This window comes from Topomyia yanbarensis, chromosome 3 (genome assembly GCF_030247195.1).
Source record: "Topomyia yanbarensis strain Yona2022 chromosome 3, ASM3024719v1, whole genome shotgun sequence".
NCBI classification, from domain to species: domain Eukaryota; kingdom Metazoa; phylum Arthropoda; class Insecta; order Diptera; family Culicidae; genus Topomyia; species Topomyia yanbarensis.
In genome coordinates, this window is record NC_080672.1 from 235,637,927 (window position 1) to 235,657,650 (window position 19,724).

At 37.7% G+C, this 19,724-nt stretch overlaps 1 protein-coding gene across 4 annotated transcripts in view; it reads left to right on the plus strand.

Moving 5' to 3' along the window:
- Positions 1 to 19,724, plus strand: part of LOC131690293 (kinesin light chain-like) — a 676,695-nt gene that overhangs the window by 398,813 nt on the left and 258,158 nt on the right. For 3 of the 4 annotated variants that reach the window (XM_058975957.1, XM_058975956.1, XM_058975955.1), the window contains one exon: positions 19,336 to 19,587. The exons of the other annotated variant lie outside the window; for it this stretch is intronic. In XM_058975957.1, coding sequence (XP_058831940.1) covers positions 19,336 to 19,587 — 252 coding nt within the window. The remainder of the gene's footprint in view (positions 1 to 19,335; positions 19,588 to 19,724) is intronic. 4 annotated transcript variants of the gene reach the window in all.

Below are 19,724 nucleotides of genomic sequence, written 5' to 3' on the forward strand. Positions count from 1 at the left end.
TATCAAGCGTCCTCGGTTGATTTTTCAGGAGTTCGAATCTCGGTATCGGAATGACTCGTGGTTTGTTTCTCTCTGTTTTCTCTTCGGTTGTCTCTGCAGTTGGTTCGGTTCTGTGTCTTCTAGTTGGGTTGTTGAAAACGATTCTGGCGACCTGTCAACTGTATGTTTTCCCGAATGTGGTTTTGGTAAGCAAAACAGAAGAGAACTATTGCACTACAGAAAAAGAGCTATTGGCAATCGTGTGGGCCGTGAAACATTTTCGACCATAACAGTAAGATCGTTCGTTGGAAACTTGATCTAGGCGAGTTCGACTACGAAATTATGTACAAACCCGGTAAGCAAAACGTCGTTGCCGACGCTCTTTCAAGAATAAATCCTACAATAGCAAACCAGACAATAAACGCAAACTCTCAAGATAGCATAGAGGTAGAACCATCCTCAAGCGAAAGCGACGACCTGGAAACAATTCGTTCGGCAGACACGAGCGACGATTATTTTATACCATGCACTGAAAAATCCATTAATTCTTTTAGGAACCAAATAATTTTAAAAATTGGTCCCAAAGACATAACATCCTACGAGCAAATATTTCCTAAGTATCATCGTCACATAATAACAAAACAAGATTATACAGAAAAAGATATAATTGTACATCTTCAAAAAATTTCTTAACACCAAAGGTTCAAACTGTCTGAAAATGCCAATTTCACTCATCCAAATGGTTCAAGAAACATACAGAAAATACTTTTCAATTAATAAAACACATAAGATTCTCATTTCAGAATTACTCCTAGAAGACATAAGGATGGAAGACCAGCAGGACGAAATTATCCGAGAAACCCATAACTATGGCCATAGAGGCACAAAGGAAAATAAAAACCAAATATTGCAAAAATTCTTTTTTCCACAGCTCGACAGAAAACTTAAAATTTTCGTAAACACCTGTGATATTTGCAAAAAAGCAAAATATGACAGATCACCGCCAAAATTAATTAGAAAAAGTACTTTCGGCAAAACCCCGTTTGATAGACTCCACATTGACGTCTTTTTCTTACAAGGTCAAAAGTGGTTAACTATAGTAGATTCCTTCTCTAAATTTGCAAACGCAATTCATTTGCAAGCAAGAACAATAATCGACATGAAAAACGCCATAACTGAGCATATACGCCAATTTGGAAGACCGAACACTATAGTCAGCGACCAAGAACCTTCTTTCCGGTCAATCGATTTCATTGGATTTTTGAACGATCTCGGGATCGAGATACACTTCGCTAGCAACTCAAACGCTAACGGGATAGTAGAACGATTTCATTCTACGCTCATTGAGATTTTAGAACGACAAAAACCAAATTCACCCATCTCACACTTAAAGAACACGTAAACGTCGCGATCGATATTTATAACAATAGTTTTCACGAATCAACCAAGGCTAAACCGCGAGAAATAATTTTTAACACTCTAAATACAACAAACACCGGAGAAATAACCGAAAATTTCCATAAACTCCAGTCCAAAGCCAAAATCGAACTAGATAAACGAAAAGCCAGATACGAGGAAAAATACGAGAACAAACAAATACCGAAAACATTAAATCCAGGGGATGAAAAATATGTTAAAATAACCCAACGACTAACAAAAGACAAAAACCTGTATAAAATATCAAAAGTAAAACAAGACAATGAACTAACTTTCGAAGATAATAACGAGGTTAAGATCCATAAAAATCGACTAAGAAAATAAACAAATTAAATCTATTTTTATCTTACAGAATATAGAATAATTACACTCAACCTCAACCTGATAAACGCTACCACCTATAAAGAAATAACAAACAGTAATGGGCTACTGGCAGTAAAAATCGATTCAGTCAGAATTAAAATAGGATATAATAGGATAGTGCACAAGATAGACCTGAAAACACTCGAAAATAATCTCGATTATATTGAAAAAATTAGGAAAATCCGTTAAAATTATTGATCATTTAGAAAACACACTTGAAGCCAAAATCCAGTTAGCTAAAGATAAACTTCATAGCCTTCTACCACGAAGACGGAGGAGAGGACTAGTAGACGCTCTAGGAACAGCAATAAAGTTTATCTCTGGAAACCCAGACAACAATGATTTGAAGATTATAAACCAAAGCCTAGGGATATTAGGAGAACAAGAAAACAAACTCGCTAAAAATCAAATGATGCAAATTAAAATTAATGAGATTTTTCAAAACAGAATAAACAATATTACAACTATTCTGAAAGAATTAATATAAAGATGGCCAGAGAATTTAATTCATCACAAGGAATTAAAGCAGATTTAGAATTCACAATCTTATTTGGAAAACAGAGGAGATAATCCAGTTGATTGGCGACATAGAAGATCAAATAAAACTCTCTAAACTCAATCTTATCAACAAAACATACTGTCTTTAGAAGAAAAGAATTTCATTTATAGCAAACTTAGGAGTCAAGGAATCAAGATAAATTACGTAGACGAAATCTTCCGTTACTGTAAAGCTAGCATAGGAATTAGCAACAACCAAGTAGCCATCCTTACAAAAATACCCGTACTGACGACAAACACTACGATCTACTGGAACTTCATACGCTCAATCTCAATGGAACACGCATCAATACGCACATTCACCTGGTAGCCAAACACAGAAACCACATATACTCGCAAACAACAAAATGCGATATTTGCAGTATTAATTCTCCATTAGAAGACGAATGCATCTTCAACCTTCTTGTACACCAAGCCCCAAAATGTACAGTCTCTCGAGTCAGAGAGACCACACAAATCAAAGAAATCTTAAAAGGTATCATCCTAATAGACACCAACATCGACATTGAAGTGTCTGACTCATGCGGAGGACCTAAAGTAATTACAGGAACAACGCTAATCGAAATAGAAAATTGCACAATCAAAATAAGCAATTTAACATTCTACGGGAAGCCGGAACTAATCATAAAGACAATTATCTCATACCAATATACAGCAAAAACCTTCAGATCGCAAGCAATATAACCAGCGAAGAGGAAAACGTTATGACCAGAATCCACAATTTGGAAGAAGTCAGCGAAATCTACCTATCACTGCACCAAACACAAAACAGGGTAACATTAGGAGGCTCTATCCTCCTGGTACTAACAATTCTTTGTTTCTCCACTTATCTCTATAGAAGAAAACCACATTCGGGAAAACATACAGTTGACAGGTCGCCAGAATCGTTTTCAACAACCCAACTAGAAGACACAGCAACCGAACCAACTGCAGAGACAACCGAAGAGAAAACAGAGAGAAACAAACCACGAGTCATTCCGATACCGAGATTCGAACTCCTGAAAAATCAACCGAGGACGCTTGATGCTTGAGGAGGGAGACGTTACGAAGAAACCATCCGAAGCTAGAGCAGTGCATCTTGTGCACTATCCTATTATATCCTATTTTAATTCTGACTGAATCGATTTTACTGCCAGTAGCCATTACTGTTTGTTATTTCTTTATAGGTGGTAGCGTTTATCAGGTTGAGGTTGAGTGTAATTATTCTGTAGGATAAAAATAGATTTAATTTGTTTATTTTCTTAGTCGATTTTTATGGATCTTAACCTCGTTATTATCTTCGAAAGTTAGTTCATTGTCTTGTTTTACTTTTGATATTTTATACAGGTTTTTGTCTTTTGTTAGTCGTTGGGTTATTTTAACATATTTTTCATCCCCTGGATTTAATGTTTTCGATATTTGTTTGTTCTCGTATTTTTCCTCGTATCTGGCTTTTCGTTTATCTAGTTCGATTTTGGCTTTGGACTGGAGTTTATGGAAATTTTCGGTTATTTCTCCGGTATTTGTTGTATTTAGAGTGTTAAAAATTATTTCTCGCGGTTTAGCCTTGGTTGATTCGTGAAAACTATTGTTATAGATATCGATCGCGACGTTTACGTGTTCTTTAAGTGTGAGATGGGTGAATTTGGTTTTTGTCGTTCTAAAAATCTCAATGAGCGTAGAATGAAATCGTTCTACTATCCCGTTAGCGTTTGAGTTGCTAGCGAAGTGTATCTCGATCCCGAGATCGTTCAAAAATCCAATGAAATCGATTGACCGGAAAGAAGGTTCTTTGTCGCTGACTATAGTGTTCGGTCTTCCAAATTGGCGTATATGCTCAGTTATGGCGTTTTTCATGTCGATTATTGTTCTTGCTTGCAAATGAATTGCGTTTGCAAATTTAGAGAAGGAATCTACTATAGTTAACCACTTTTGACCTTGTAAGAAAAAGACGTCGATGTGGAGTCTATCAAACGGGGTTTTGCCGAAAGTACTTTTTCTAATTAATTTTGGCGGTGATCTGTCATATTTTGCTTTTTTGCAAATATCACAGGTGCTTACGAAAATTTTAAGTTTTCTGTCGAGCTGTGGAAAAAAGAATTTTTGTAATATTTGGTTTTTATTTTCCTTTGTGCCTCTATGGCCATAGTTATGGGTTTCTCGGATAATTTCGTCCTGCTGGTCTTCCATCCTTATGTCTTCTAGGAGTAATTCTGAAATGAGAATCTTATGTGTTTTATTAATTGAAAAGTATTTTCTGTATATTTCTTGAACCATTTGGATGAGTGAAATTGGCATTTTCAGACAGTTTGAACCTTTGGTGTTAAGAAAATTTTTGAAGTGAAGATGTCAATTATATCTTTTTCTGTATAATCTTGTTTTGTTATTATGTGACGATGATACTTAGGAAATATTTGCTCGTAGGATGTTATGTCTTTGGGACCAATTTTTAAAATTATTTGGTTCCTAAAAGAATTAATGGATTTTTCAGTGCATGGTATAAAATAATCGTCGCTCGTGTCTGCCGAACGAATTGTTTCCAGGTCGTCGCTTTCGCTTGAGGATGGTTCTACCTCTATGCTATCTTGAGAGTTTGCGTTTATTGTCTGGTTTTCTATTGTAGGATTTATTCTTGAAAGAGCGTCGGCAACGACGTTTTGCTTACCGGGTTTGTACATAATTTCGTAGTCGAACTCGCCTAGATCAAGTTTCCAACGAACGATCTTACTGTTATGGTCGAAAATGTTTCACGGCCCACACGATTGCCAATAGCTTTTTTTCTGTAGTGCAATAGTTCTCTTCTGTTTTGCTTAGAGTACGTGAGGAGTATGCAATTGGTCTATCTTTGCCAATTGGTCCCTGGGAGAGAACGGCTCCTATAGCATAGTCGCTCGCATCTGTTGTTAATGTAAATTCTTTAGTAAAATCTGGGTACATTAACACAGGGTCCATTGAAAGAATCTTTTTGCATTTATGAAAACATTCTTCGATTTCGGTCGTTATTTTGAACTCAGTATCCTTCCTCAATAGTTTAGTCATTGGTTTTACCACTTTGGCAAAATCTTTTATAAACCTCCGGTAGTAGCCTAGTGTACCGAGAAATTGTCTAACTTCTCTTTCACATTTTGGCATTGGCCAGATTTTTATGCTTTCGATTTTATCAGCGTTGGGTTTTACTCCGTCTTCTGACACGGTGTGCCCGAGAAATTGAACCTCTTTTCTGAAGAATTCGCATTTGTCTAATTGAATCTTCAGACCAGCATCTTTCAGCTTTTTCATTACTCGAATCAGATCGTTTTGGTGCTCCTGCAGTGAACTAGAGAAAATGATAATGTCGTCCATGTAGACGAAACAACACACTCCTATTAGCTCGCGCAGTATGCAGTCCATTACTCGCTGAAAGGTGGCGGGTGCGTTTTTTAAACCAAAAGGCATTCTGGTAAATTCGTATTTCCCTGAATTTACAGAAAACGCAGTTTTTTCGGTATCTTCTTCTGCTAATTGTATCTGGTGAAAACCTGACACTAAATCAATTGTTGAAAAATATCGAGCCCTACCTAATTTGTCCAGTATGTCTGTTATATCCGGAATCGGATATTTGTCGTTAATGGTTTTCTCGTTTAATTTTCGATAATCGATGACTAAACGAGATTTCTTTTGTCCGGATGCATCGGCTTTCTTCGGTACAATCCATACGGGGGAAGTGTATGGCGATATCGATTCTTTAATAATGCCGTCATTTAGCATCTTACGCACTTGCGTTTGAATTTCTTTTTCAAAAATTTGTGGATATTTATAGGATTTCGTGTATATTGGGATGTTGTCAGCGGTCCTGATATTATGTTTGATTTTATGGGTAAATGTGAGCTTTTCAGAATCTGTGTAGAGTATTTCCTTGTTCTGGTTAATGATGTATTTCAATGCCTTCTTTTCTTCGTCATTCATGTGATCCTCTCGAAAATGATATTTCTGATTTTCTTCCTGGCTGAGTGGTTCTTGTAGCACTTGGTATTGATCTGTCTTGATTTTTATTTCGTTTAGGTTAATTTCCAATGGTGTTTCCGAGTGGTTGTTCATTGCTAATATCGCTACTTTATTTGTGCTTCGATATAGCCCGGGTAGTATTGAAAATTTGCCTAGATGCAATTCGTTTTGAATGCAAAAGTCTCCATCTTTTATTGTCTGTACCGGAATATATTGAAAATTCTGCTCGGTTAGATTAATTTTATTTTGAAGTGGGAATCTTTTCTGCATAGTAAATTCCTTTCTACCAACTTTAAGTTTGTTTTTGGAAATGTCAATTTGTGCTTTGATGTCCCGTAATGACTCGTAACCAATTAGTCCGTCAAAGAAATCGTGAAATTTGAATATGTAAAATTTTAATTTTTTCTTTATCTGAAAAATGTCAAATGAGGTTGATTTTTCGATATTGTGCGTGCCTTGTATGTTAGTTACTTGAATACCGGTTTCTGATTTGCAGTTTTCTAGATTTACGTGCATTGGCGAAATGTAATTTTTGTTCGCGCCTGTGTCGATCAAAAATTTCATTTCTCCTTTGCTAGTCATTATCGTTATATAAGGAATGAAATTGTTGTTGGCTATGGCCCTTGATTTTTTTCTTGAACTATTTGAAAATTTAGTTCGTCGGCTAGAAAATAGTCGTCGTCATCTGAATCTAACGTGAACTCTTCTTGTGGAGGGGTGTCATTTTCTGGCTCATGATGTTCAGTTTCTCCTTCGTGGTTGTTTAGATTCTGGGTTTTTGATCTCACTGTTCGCATCGAAACGTCTTCGTCTAGGTTTTGTCTATGCGATTTAAATTTTCCTGAGGGTCCAGGCTTGTTAAAGTTTTGGGGGTACCCTGCATTATAATTTTGGTTGTCTGCCGAATTTGAGTTTTGGTACGGTTTATTTGGTTTGTTAAAAGAGTTTGGCTTAGAGGTGGGGGCTGTTGACTTATTGTCTAGCTTCATTCTGTACGCTGCATTAGCGTATTGTACAGTAATATTATATGCTTCTTCCAGCGACTCCGGCCGGTAGCTTCGCACATGCATGCTAAGCGTGTCGTTTAAACCGTCTATGAATCGGGTTACCGATATCAAACTGATTAAGCTGTTAATCGCTTTGGTGGAGGATTTATAGTCGTCCATCACGGCTGCGGTGCTTTTTATTGCTGTATCTATCGATTTGACTTTATTGTAAAATTCGCTAAGGGTCTTTTTTCCCTTGGCGTACGTAAAAGAGTGACTGGATATGCGATGTTAAATCCCGTCTGTCTCCATAGGAATTAAGCAGCGCCTCTTTGATTGATTGCCAATCTTTTGGGATGCCTGCTGCTCAATACTTCTTTCGCTTCGCCTGTTATTTTATTTTTGATCGCTCTTATTATTTGTTCGTAATACGGTGATCCCGCGTAACTCTCAAACAAGTCGAGCGTGTTCTCAGTATCCTCAAGCCACGCTTGAGTTTCTTTTTTATTTCCACTGAATGTGGCAAGATTTTTAATTGGGTCGGGAGTCCGGAAATTTAAGAATGGATCTTCCGCCCTATCGCGCATGGCATTAATTGTGTGCACTAAAGCGTTTTGATTTTCCTTGAGCTCGCGGATTTGGTCCAACCTCTTGGGCGTTAACTTCTTGTGCCATGTTTCTATTTTTGTCAAACGTATTAGCACGTCTCATGCAATGTATCTAATTTCAATATACCGTAGTTTTTCAAATGTTCACTTTGAACAACTGATTAGTATTTGCTTAGTCACAATGTTAATTAATAGAAGGTTTTTGTTACTTACAGAAGAGCACTGTTGAGCTTCATCTGGAGTCCTAGTGTGCGTTGAGGTCCGGTGGCGATCTTCAATTTGCAATCAGCGCGAATCGCTTGATATTCACTCAATGATGGCTTCTTGCCGGCTGATTGGTTGTTCTGTACACGAACTTAAATCTCTGATCTTTACGTTGAATTCTTAGAAGTTTGTTCAATTTATTTTCACTAAATTTTAACTTCACTCGCGAACCAACACCACTTTTTTCGAGACTGCGCCAGTAATGCTCTGATGTGTCAGAGTTTTATAAAAAAAAACATTTATTCACTTATGATCGTTATGTTACAACTCACACCTAAGACTGATTTAATTTTTCTATCAACTGCCTCTTATAAACTATGTTTGACCTAGTCAGCAATACCAAGTCTGCTCCAGTATCGTCCGATGTCCACGTTGTCCATGTTGGCCGCTTCCACGTTGGCATCGCGCGTGGCATTCAGCTGGCTCAGCATATCTGCGTTGCATCGATCGACTGAATCGATTGTGATCAGTCAGCGGATATGGTGCGCTGACAACATCCCAATATACATATATATATATATATATATATATATATATATATATATATATATATATATATATATATATATATATATATATATATATATATATATATATATACGTATATATATATATATATATATATATATATATATATATATATATATATATATATATATATATATATATATATATATATATATATATATATATATATATATATATATATATATATATATATATATATATATATATATATTAAAGCGACAAGAAAAAAATGACCCCTATCGGCCCGCCCCTGACTCGATTTCTAGTCCCACCAGGAGTATTTGCTTTGAGAACGGTTTGTTTTGTCGGTTCAATCTGGTGTAGTATTTCTTTTCCCCGACTAAGTGCCAAGAATACAAAAGCACCAGCTACTCTCGCTACGGAGGATAAGTGGAACGAGCATGCTCTCCTCCATAACTAACAGGAAAAGGAGAGTAAAGGAGGCTGTGGCATCACATGAGAAGCACTATGTGGTGTCGGTTATTCATTACCAGAGGTCACAACAAAGGGGCAAAACTCACCTCCCTAGCCAACGCTGCAGGGGTAGCAACAACACGGGAAGAACTCGTTTGATGTTGACTTAGTCAGTTGGATTAGAACAAATCTGCCATTCCTTGGTGCAGCTGGTGATAAGCACCACTAACAGTTAAGTGATTTGGTAAAATTGCAGCAAAATGACTTTGTTTCATCATTTTGAGCGACTTAGTGGGATGCTACATTTCAATTGTAGCATATAGCGATATATTACTTTCCTTAATTTGTATTTATTTTTTATATGCATTGCTTTGTGAAATAAATCAGTAATATTTGGTGAACTTATCTTCGCCACCTTGAGACAAAGGGTTTGTCGGGAAAAATAGATCTGAACTAGAGTAATAGTTAACTTGGACTTTTTAAATATTTTGCGAAGAATAAATTAATTTAAAAAAAATGAAATTATTCTTCTTTTCATCAAACCCGGAGAAATTGATGTGAAACCCGGAGGCCCGGAGATCGCTCCCGAAAACCGTAGTCTCCGGGTCAAACCCGGAGGGGTGGCAACCCTAATTGCAAGCTCGCAAAATAAACGAATAGATTTTCTATGCGGATATCACTTGCAGTATTAGTTAGCTCATATTGCTGAATAGGCTTAGTTTCTGCATTAAAGGAAACAAAATTTAGTAATTTAAATGAACGTATGCTTCTCAGAATCATTGGCAACTTTTGGATTGTGAACTGAGAGAACTTCTCTTCATGCTCCATGACACATAAAATTCAAAACGTAACTATCAACACTATATTGGTCATGAAGTGGGCTTATTTTGTACGCAATTTGCTCTTATAAAAAATGTTTAAATGCTACGTTATTTAAATCGCTGAAAAAGTTACGTCATTTGTACGGCACCTATATGAAAATTTTAAACAATATTTTTTTCGAATTTGGTATGTATCCAAATAAAAACCAATCAGCATACTAGGCAATCAGCAGGATATTCCGCAGCATACTAGGCAATCACCATGGTATATCGCGAGGATGAATATGTGATGAAATCGTTATTGCACAATGCACACTCCAACTTACTATAGTTTGATATTCGTTAAGGAGAGGGTATGGGGTTTCAGCGTGAAAAAAAATTTTTTTTGCGTTTTTTTTTCTAGAAATTTAGGTGAAGGAAATTCATCAAAATTTTTGTACATTATAATGTATCATTTCAATAACATTTTTTTATTGTTTCTGTGCAAAAATATCGACAAGCGATTCAGTGACGAAGCTTTTTTAAAACGTCTTTGGAAAACACACGATTTGCGGTGTTAGCTGCCATGTTGCTGATCTGCTATTGGTTCGTCCCAGCCAACATTAGAACGCCAGCCCAATCGGATCGTAGACTGACATGAGGATTCGCAGCACCTCCCGTTTAGTGGGGGCTTCCTGTCCAGATAACAGCTCGTGCTTGCATCGTTCCAGAATTTTGAATGTGATGTATCACTGATAGTTTTCCACCACATGCCCAGAACTTTCTCGGTTGCTAGCTCCACAGGCTTGTTCAAATCCTTTTGAGAAGAACTGTGATCACCCGTGACATCAATTACTTTTTTCGAATTCGACAACCATCCTCGAATTTCAGGTCCTACCTTGATCAGGTCCTTTCAACACAAACGAATTTAGTGAAACGTGTCCTACCTTGGCTGCTGCGTCCCAAACCATGCGAAGTTTTCCTGGTTTATTGAGATTTACAGCTGGAAAGATCGGCAGGTACCACGAGTGTCCCCTATGCATTGCTTCTTCTTGCTTCGAAAGTTTTCGAATATATCCTTTCGCTTTGTAGTCCGCTATCTTCTCCTGGAGAACTTTTGCCAATTCTGGTTCCTGTACCAAGCGCTTGGCCAAATACTCATGACGCTTCAAAGCCATAGGTTTACTGTCCGCCAGCCGGATGACATCATAACATCGTCATCTTTTGACATCAGCGACTTCCCAGTAAGCTGAGCTCCGAGGCTATCCAGGGAGAAATAGTTCTTAACGGTAGAGTTAAACGCATAGCACTGGCAGATGTGATAGCTGTACGTACTATCGCTGCTGGCTGTTGATGGTTCTACTACTAAGCACGGACCGTAAACTAGCCAACCTAGTCGAGTCAGTGCGGCGGTAGGCTGATTTTCACTCCCTTCTCTTGATTCGAGTGGATACTCCAACCTAGTGTTGTCTACACCCAACAGGATTCGCGGTTTAACTCCAGCATAGGATGCGATAAGAAGACCGGAGAGATGTCCGTAATGTTTCACCAGATCCGAAATCGCTATCGATTGAGAAGGAAGATCTAAGCTTCGTACTGTGTGTACCTTCGACAGATGAAAGCGTTGAGTGGGAGTTTTGGGAACCAGCTCAATTCGAACCCGCCAGTGGGAGTAGTGTTTTCGGGTTGCCTCTGGGCGTGCCTCGAACCTTCGGTATACCCGCATACACTGTGATAGTCGGAAATGCCTTTTTGCCATACATCTTCACGATTACCACACTCCCTATAGATAGATTTTTATCAACATGACGATTAATTTACTACTGCCATTTACACTGCTAATAATCATCACCACCCCTACGGTCGAGTCGATCGGCAGAGGTTTGGTGTATGTTGCTGCGAGTCGGGTCGGCTGGATGGCTGGGTACCGGGTACCGGCTGCGGGCGGTGAACCCATCTCAGCCGGCATTGATACTACGAGTACGGGGCTGATATTTTGGTGATGGGCAAAGGCTACTAGGCTCGTTCGAATGCCGTATAGTGACTTTTTCGTCATATCTGCTATCGTATATTAGAATTATTTAAAAATGCCTGTTCTACAACTTTGTAGAAAACACCTAATTTCTATCTCTCTCCGTTGAAAAGTTGGTGATGGCGCCCTCTATGCGGTAACATGTGGAACTAAAATGTTCTAATCGAAACATGACCTGTATTATTTACTATTATTCTTCTGAACATACTATTGAGCTAAATTTAACCGTTATTTCACAAAAAAAATTTGTTCGCGGGAATTGAGTACTGATACACAACCATTCGCTGCTTGGCCCCATACAAAACTGACTCAGACATCACTTCGTTAAAAGCTTAATAACTTCTTTTGACAAAACCGGATTTATTAGTAGTCTTCGACGAAGTTGTAGACAATTAAATCATCTTTCTTATTTTCACTTACAGTGCTGATACCATCCATACAATGCCGCTTGACGGTGAAAATGTAAGGTAGTGGTTTTTTTCCATGTAAATTGTCTAAAAATCCCATACAAACTTCAGGAGCGTTGGTTCGGTAGCTAGACTTGTCCGATTTTCTTCAAATTTGGAGCAAATACTCCTGGTGGGATTAGAAATCGAGTCAGGGGCGAGCCGATAGGGGTCATTTTTTTCTTGTCGCTTTAATATATATATATATATATATATATATATATATATATATATATATATATATATATATATATATATATATATATATATATATATATATATATATATATATATATATATATATATATATATATATATATATATATATATATATATATATATATATATATATATATATATATATATATATATATATATATATATATATATATATATATATATATATATATATATATATATATATATATATATATATATATATATATATATATATATATATATATATATATATATATATATATATATATATATATATATATATATATTAAAGCGACAAGAAAAAAATGACCCCTATCGGCCCGCCCCTGACTAGATTTATAGTCCCACCAGGAGTATTTGCTCCAAATTTGAAGAAAATCGGACAAGTCTAGCTGCCGAACCAACGCTCCTGAAGTTTGTATGGGATTTTTAGACAATTTACATGGAAAAAAACCACTACCTTACATTTTCACCGTCAAGCGGCATTGTATGGATGGTATCAGCACTGTTAGTGAAAATAAGAAAGATGATTTAATTGTGTACAACTTCGTCGAAGACTACTAATAAATCCGGTTTTGTCAAAAGAAGTTATTAAGCTTTTAACGAAGTGATGTCTGAGTCAGTTTTGTATGGGGCCAAGCAGCGAATGGTTGTGTATCAGTACTCAATTCCCGCGAACAAATTTTTTTTGTGAAATAACGGTTAAATTTAGCTCAATAGTATGTTCAGAAGAATAATAGTAAATAATACAGGTCATGTTTCGATTAGAACATTTTAGTTCCACATGTTACCGCATAGAGGGCGCCAACACCAACTTTTCAACGGAGAGATATAGAAATTAGGTGTTTTCTACAAAGTTGTAGAACAGGCATTTTTAAATAATTCTAATATACGATAGCAGATATGACGAAAAAGTCACTATACGGCATTCGAACGAGCCTAGTAGCCTTTGCCCATCACCAAAATATCAGCCCCGTACTCGTAGTATCAATGCCGGCTGAGATGGGTTCACCGCCTGCAGCCGGTACCCGGTACCCAGCCATCCAGCCGACCCGACTCGCAGCAACATACACTAAACCTCTGCCGATCGACTCGACCGTAGGGGTGGTGATGATTATTAGCAGTGTAAATGGCAGTAGTAAATTAATCGTCATGTTGATAAAGATCTATCTATAGGGAGTGTGGTAATCGTGAAGATGTATGGCAAAAAGGCATTTCCGACTATCACAGTGTATGCGGGTATACCGAAGGTTCGAGGCACGCCCAGAGGCAACCCGAAAACACTACTCCCACTGGCGGGTTCGAATTGAGCTGGTTCCCAAAACTCCCACTCAACGCTTTCATCTGTCGAAGGTACACACAGTACGAAGCTTAGATCTTCCTTCTCAATCGATAGCGATTTCGGATCTGGTGAAACATTACGGACATCTCTCCGGTCTTCTTATCGCATCCTATGCTGGAGTTAAACCGCGAATCCTGTTGGGTGTAGACAACACTAGGTTGGAGTATCCACTCGAATCAAGAGAAGGGAGTGAAAATCAGCCTACCGCCGCACTGACTCGACTAGGTTGGCTAGTTTACGGTCCGTGCTTAGTAGTAGAACCATCAACAGCCAGCAGCGATAGTACGTACAGCTATCACATCTGCCAGTGCTATGCGTTTAACTCTACCGTTAAGAACTATTTCTCCCTGGATAGCCTTGGAGTTCAGCTTACTGGGAAGTCGCTGATGTCAAAAGATGACGATGTTATGATGTCATCCGGCTGGCGGACAGTAAACCTATGGCTTTGAAGCGTCATGGATATTTGGCCAAGCGCTTGGTACAGGAACCAGAATTGGCAAAAGTTCTCCAGGAGAAGATAGCGGACTACAAAGCGAAAGGATATATTCGAAAACTTTCGAAGCAAGAAGAAGCAATGCATAGGGGACACTCGTGGTACCTGCCGATCTTTCCAGCTGTAAATCTCAATAAACCAGGAAAACTTCGCATGGTTTGGGACGCAGCAGCCAAGGTAGGACACGTTTCACTAAATTCGTTTCTGTTGAAAGGACCTGATCAAGGTACGCCTCTTCCAAACGTTCTACAGCGGTTTCGTGAGTATCGTATATCGGTCTCAGGGGATATTCGCGAGATGTTCTATCAAGTGCAGATCAACAACGAAAATCAGCATTGCCAAAGGTTTCTGTGGAATGATGGAATCCCCAGCGATACCCCAACGGTTTGCATCATGCAGGTGATGACGTTCGGTGCGAGTTGTTCTCCAAGCAGCGCACAGTACGTCAAGAACCTAAACGCAGGTCGATTTAAGCACCAGTTTCCGAAAGCAGTGGAGGCGATCTGTAACGGAACTTATGTCGACGATATTCTTTATAGCGTCGAATCGGAAGAAGAGGCGGTGAAACCGGCGCAGGATGTACGGTTTATACATGCTGAAGGAGGGTTTGAAATTCGAGGATGGTTGTCGAATTCGAAAAAAGTAATTGATGTCACGGGTGATCACAGTTCTTCTCAAAAGGATTTGAACAAGCCTGTGGAGCTAGCAACCGAGAAAGTTCTGGGCATGTGGTGGAAAACTATCAGTGATACATCACATTCAAAATTCTGGAACGATGCAAGCACGAGCTGTTATCTGTACAGGAAGCCCCCACTAAACGGGAGGTGCTGCGAATCCTCATGTCAGTCTACGATCCGATTGGGCTGGCGTTCTAATGTTGGCTGGGACGAACCAATAGCAGATCAGCAACATGGCAGCTAACACCGCAAATCGTGCGTTTTCCAAAGACGTTTTAAAAAAGCTTCGTCACTGAATCGCTTGTCGATATTTTTGCACAGAAACAATAAAAAAATGTTATTGAAATGATACATTATAATGTACAAAAATTTTGATGAATTTCCTTCACCTAAATTTCTAGAAAAAAAATCGCAAAAAAAGTGTTTTTTCACGCTGAAACCCCATACCCTCTCCTTAACGAATATCAAACTATAGTAAGTTGGAGTGTGCATTGTGCAATAACGATTTCATCACATATTCATCCTCGCGATATACCATGGTGATTGCCTAGTATGCTGCGGTATATCCTGGTGATTGCCTAATATGCTGATTGGTTTTTATTTGGATACATACCAAATTCGAAAAAAATATTGTTTAAAATTTTCATATAGGTGCCGTACAAATGACGTAGCTTTTTCAGCGATTTTCGACCCCTCCCTCCCCCTTCGTAGCCTTCTTGTCACAAAATTCTAACCTTCCCCCTGTAAATAACGTAGCATTTAAACATTTTTCATAAGAGCAAATTGCGTACAAAATAAGCCCACTTCATGACCAATATAGTGTTGATAGTTACGTTTTGAATTTTATGTGTCATGGAGCATGAAGAGAAGTTCTCTCAGTTCACAATCCAAAAGTTGCCAATGGTTCTGAGAAGCATACGTTCATTTAAATTACTTAATTTTGTTTCCTTTAATGTAGAAACTAAGCCTATTCAGCAATATGAGCTAACTAATGCTGCAAGTGATATCCGCATAGAAAATCTATTCGTTTATTTTGCGAGCTTGCAATTAGGGTTGCCACCCCTCCGGGTTTGACCCGGAGACTACGGTTTTCGGGAGCGATCTCCGGGCCTCCGGGTTTCACATCAATTTCTCCGGGTTTGATGAAAAGAAGAATAATTTCATTTTTTTTAAATTAATTTATTCTTCGCAAAATATTTAAAAAGTCCAAGTTAACTATTACTCTAGTTCAGATCTATTTTTCCCGACAAACCCTTTGTCTCAAGGTGGCGAAGATAAGTTCACCAAATATTACTGATTTATTTCACAAAGCAATGCATATAAAAAATAAATACAAATTAAGGAAAGTAATATATCGCTATATGCTACAATTGAAATGTAGCATCCCACTAAGTCGCTCAAAATGATGAAACAAAGTCATTTTGCTGCAATTTTACCAAATCACTTAACTGTTAGTGGTGCTTATCACCAGCTGCACCAAGGAATGGCAGATTTGTTCTAATCCAACTGACTAAGTCAACATCAAACGAGTTCTTCCCGTGTTGTTGCTACTCCTGCAGCGACCCTTAACTGTTGGCTAGGGAGGTGAGTTTTGCCCCTTTGTTGTGACCTCTGGTAATGAATAACCGACACCACATAGTGCTTCTCATGTGATGCCACAGCCTCCTTTACTCTCCTTTTCCTGTTAGTTATGGAGGAGAGCATGCTCGTTCCACTTATCCTCCGTAGCGAGAGTAGCTGGTGCTTTTGTATTCTTGGCACTTAGTCGGGGAAAAGAAATACTACACCAGATTGAACCGACAAAACAAACCGTTCTCAAATGTGAAAATTTTACAGCTTTACTGTCACGTAGTAATAAAAAGCGATTAAAGTGTTCTAAAATGCCGAGCAATCGCTTTGATTCCATTTTCCGTCTAGTTCTACTCAAAATCTACCACCCCCAGGTCAGTGAAAATCTCCGCGTCAAAGCCTCTTCAGAGGTGGCAACCCTACTTGCAATTCCGTGAATCGAAAAGCTTACGACATGAAAAACCGCGTGAAAAGTAGCTTATGTGGACTGAAATTTATTTCTCTTAGGAAAGGAGGAGCATTAAATTGTTTTATCTGATCAATCGGTTTTGATGCAGGCCAAATTCAGCTTAATGCTACATCGCACAGTGGTTCCATTCCTTAAGAGAGGCGGTCATAAATATATTCAATGCAAATTTTGATACAAAACTGTATTTCTATAGTAAATTTGGGTCGCAGAGTTCAAATTTCGCAATGAAGAATCGGTAATATTCACCTAACAGTGTAATACGGCTCTACATTATGATTCACATTTACTTTTTTTTGTTCCAGAATTTTTTAAACCATTCATGCCCATGTTGTTTGTGGACAACAACGTTTTTAAACAGCTATAACTTTTGATTGAGGCAAGATTTGCTCACAAAACAAGTAAGGCTAATAAATGTGACTATTGGCTTTCATTTGAATATTAAAAGCAAGATCAGCTCTTGAAGTGAAGTTATTGCAATTAGTCTGATTGAACTCTGATGGAGCAGTGCTGCTAGGGACCTTTTACATTAACGACGGAAAATGGATTTTTCATATAACTTCGTTATGTTGCAATATTAGTAAAAACTGATAAAACTTATCAATTTAGACTATTTTTGACTACGTTTTCCACGCAGCTGGACTATTGTAAATATTCTAGGAGAATTGTAGTGAGCATTGGAAGGTAAAAATTGAACAGCTTCTAGCACTGCAAGGAAAGATTATTCGAGTTTCTTGACCTCACTGTTTTCAAGGAAAAATAGTTTGGAAACCATACATGCACTAGAAAAAAGTTGGGCATGAAAGGGTTAATATCGAATAGTACAAGTTGTGCTGCGCTGGTAAAAAAAATGAATAGTTATTCAATGAAAGTTCTGTAATTTGTGGCTTTTGCACCTGAACGCAAATATTATGATATCGTCTTCGGTGAGCATAATATTTTGAATTTTAAATAAATCGTGTATTTTTTTTCCTTTAAAATGATGGTTTTCGTGAACAAAAAATGTGTTTTCCTACAATAAAAATTATCCCATAATAAAAAAAACTCTGAGTACCAGCGATTTTAAAATGGAGAAATACTACTTGTACTTGAGAACGTAGTTGTAATACGAAGTGGAGTGAGACATTTGCCTCGTACATCGAATATTCCGTAGTGACATGTGTTTTAAAGAGAAGCGTCAAATAAATCGATATAACTCAAGTTCTAATGATTCGATCGATAAGAAATTTTGAGAGAATAACAAAGAAGCTATATAGTTTAGAGATCAGTCGTAATTATTATCGTAATATAATTTGACAATCTAATATAAAGTTTTTCGTCTTGCATTATCCCGTTGAACATGTACAACATCTTAGATTTTCTAGGCATTCTGGGCGCAGAGATGCGCAGCTGAAGCCTAGTTTAAGTGGAAGTGGAACGTCTGACGACCATTTTGAAAAGAAGTTCGGGAAGGATATCGAGGGACAAAGTTAGTTAAAGTCATATTGAAAATTTTTAGGTTAATTTTTCTATTACATATACAAATAAACCCATATTTCTGCTCTCCTTACACTCCAAAAACTGAAAATTATCATTTAATACAAAGCTAATAGTAGTGTTATCTGAAAAAAAATTTAATATTAAAAATCACAGATCGACAAAAACATGTTTCTGGCGAGCAATCGATTATCGATATTATTTGCATTATCGGTAAATAACGAGCCACCCTATGCATTCTTCTATATACTAAGAAAACCAGTTCAGTATTGACAAAATTAATAATGAAACTATAAAATATACATCCAGAACGATGTAATCGCAAGATAAAAACACGCCTTCGCCGAAATATTTTTTTTGTATTATTGGCCTATGGAAAGACCACTGTGCATCGCACAAATTCTGACCCTACCCTCCCCTCGTCACCCTACCCCCAAAATTCTACGTGATTTATCTATGGCCCCATAGGCAGAGGGCGAATAAATAGCGCGATTTAAGGGCGACCAAACAATGACGGAGGTAAATCGCCAATATTTTGCATATGCCACCAATTTGCCCGTTACTTTCCAGCAATTAGCGCCTTCTAGTTGGCAAATAGACCGCCCCCCCCCTTGAAAAACGTTAAATGATGCTAGGAGATAACTAACGTTCAAACGTGCCTAGGATATATCTGTATCCCTGTATTATTGGATTTTGAACAATTGTTTTGTTTCAGAATAAATATAAAGAAGCGGCAAATCTATTAAATGATGCATTAGCAATACGAGAAAAAACGTTAGGTGAAAATCATCCTGCCGTAGCAGCCACCCTGAATAACCTAGCTGTATTATATGGTAAACGTGGCAAATACAAGGATGCTGAACCATTATGTAAACGAGCACTAGAGATTAGAGAAAATGTTTTAGGTAAAAACCATCCTGATGTGGCCAAACAGCTTAACAACCTAGCTTTGTTATGTCAAAATCAGGTAAGTTAATTTTAAAGCATATTTATCCTGTCCCGTTTAAGGTGTTTGTAGAGCAACTTAAAATATTGCATCTTCGAGAATAATAAATATGTTGCACTTGTTCATTTTCTACACCAAAAATTAACATTCCGTCTGCC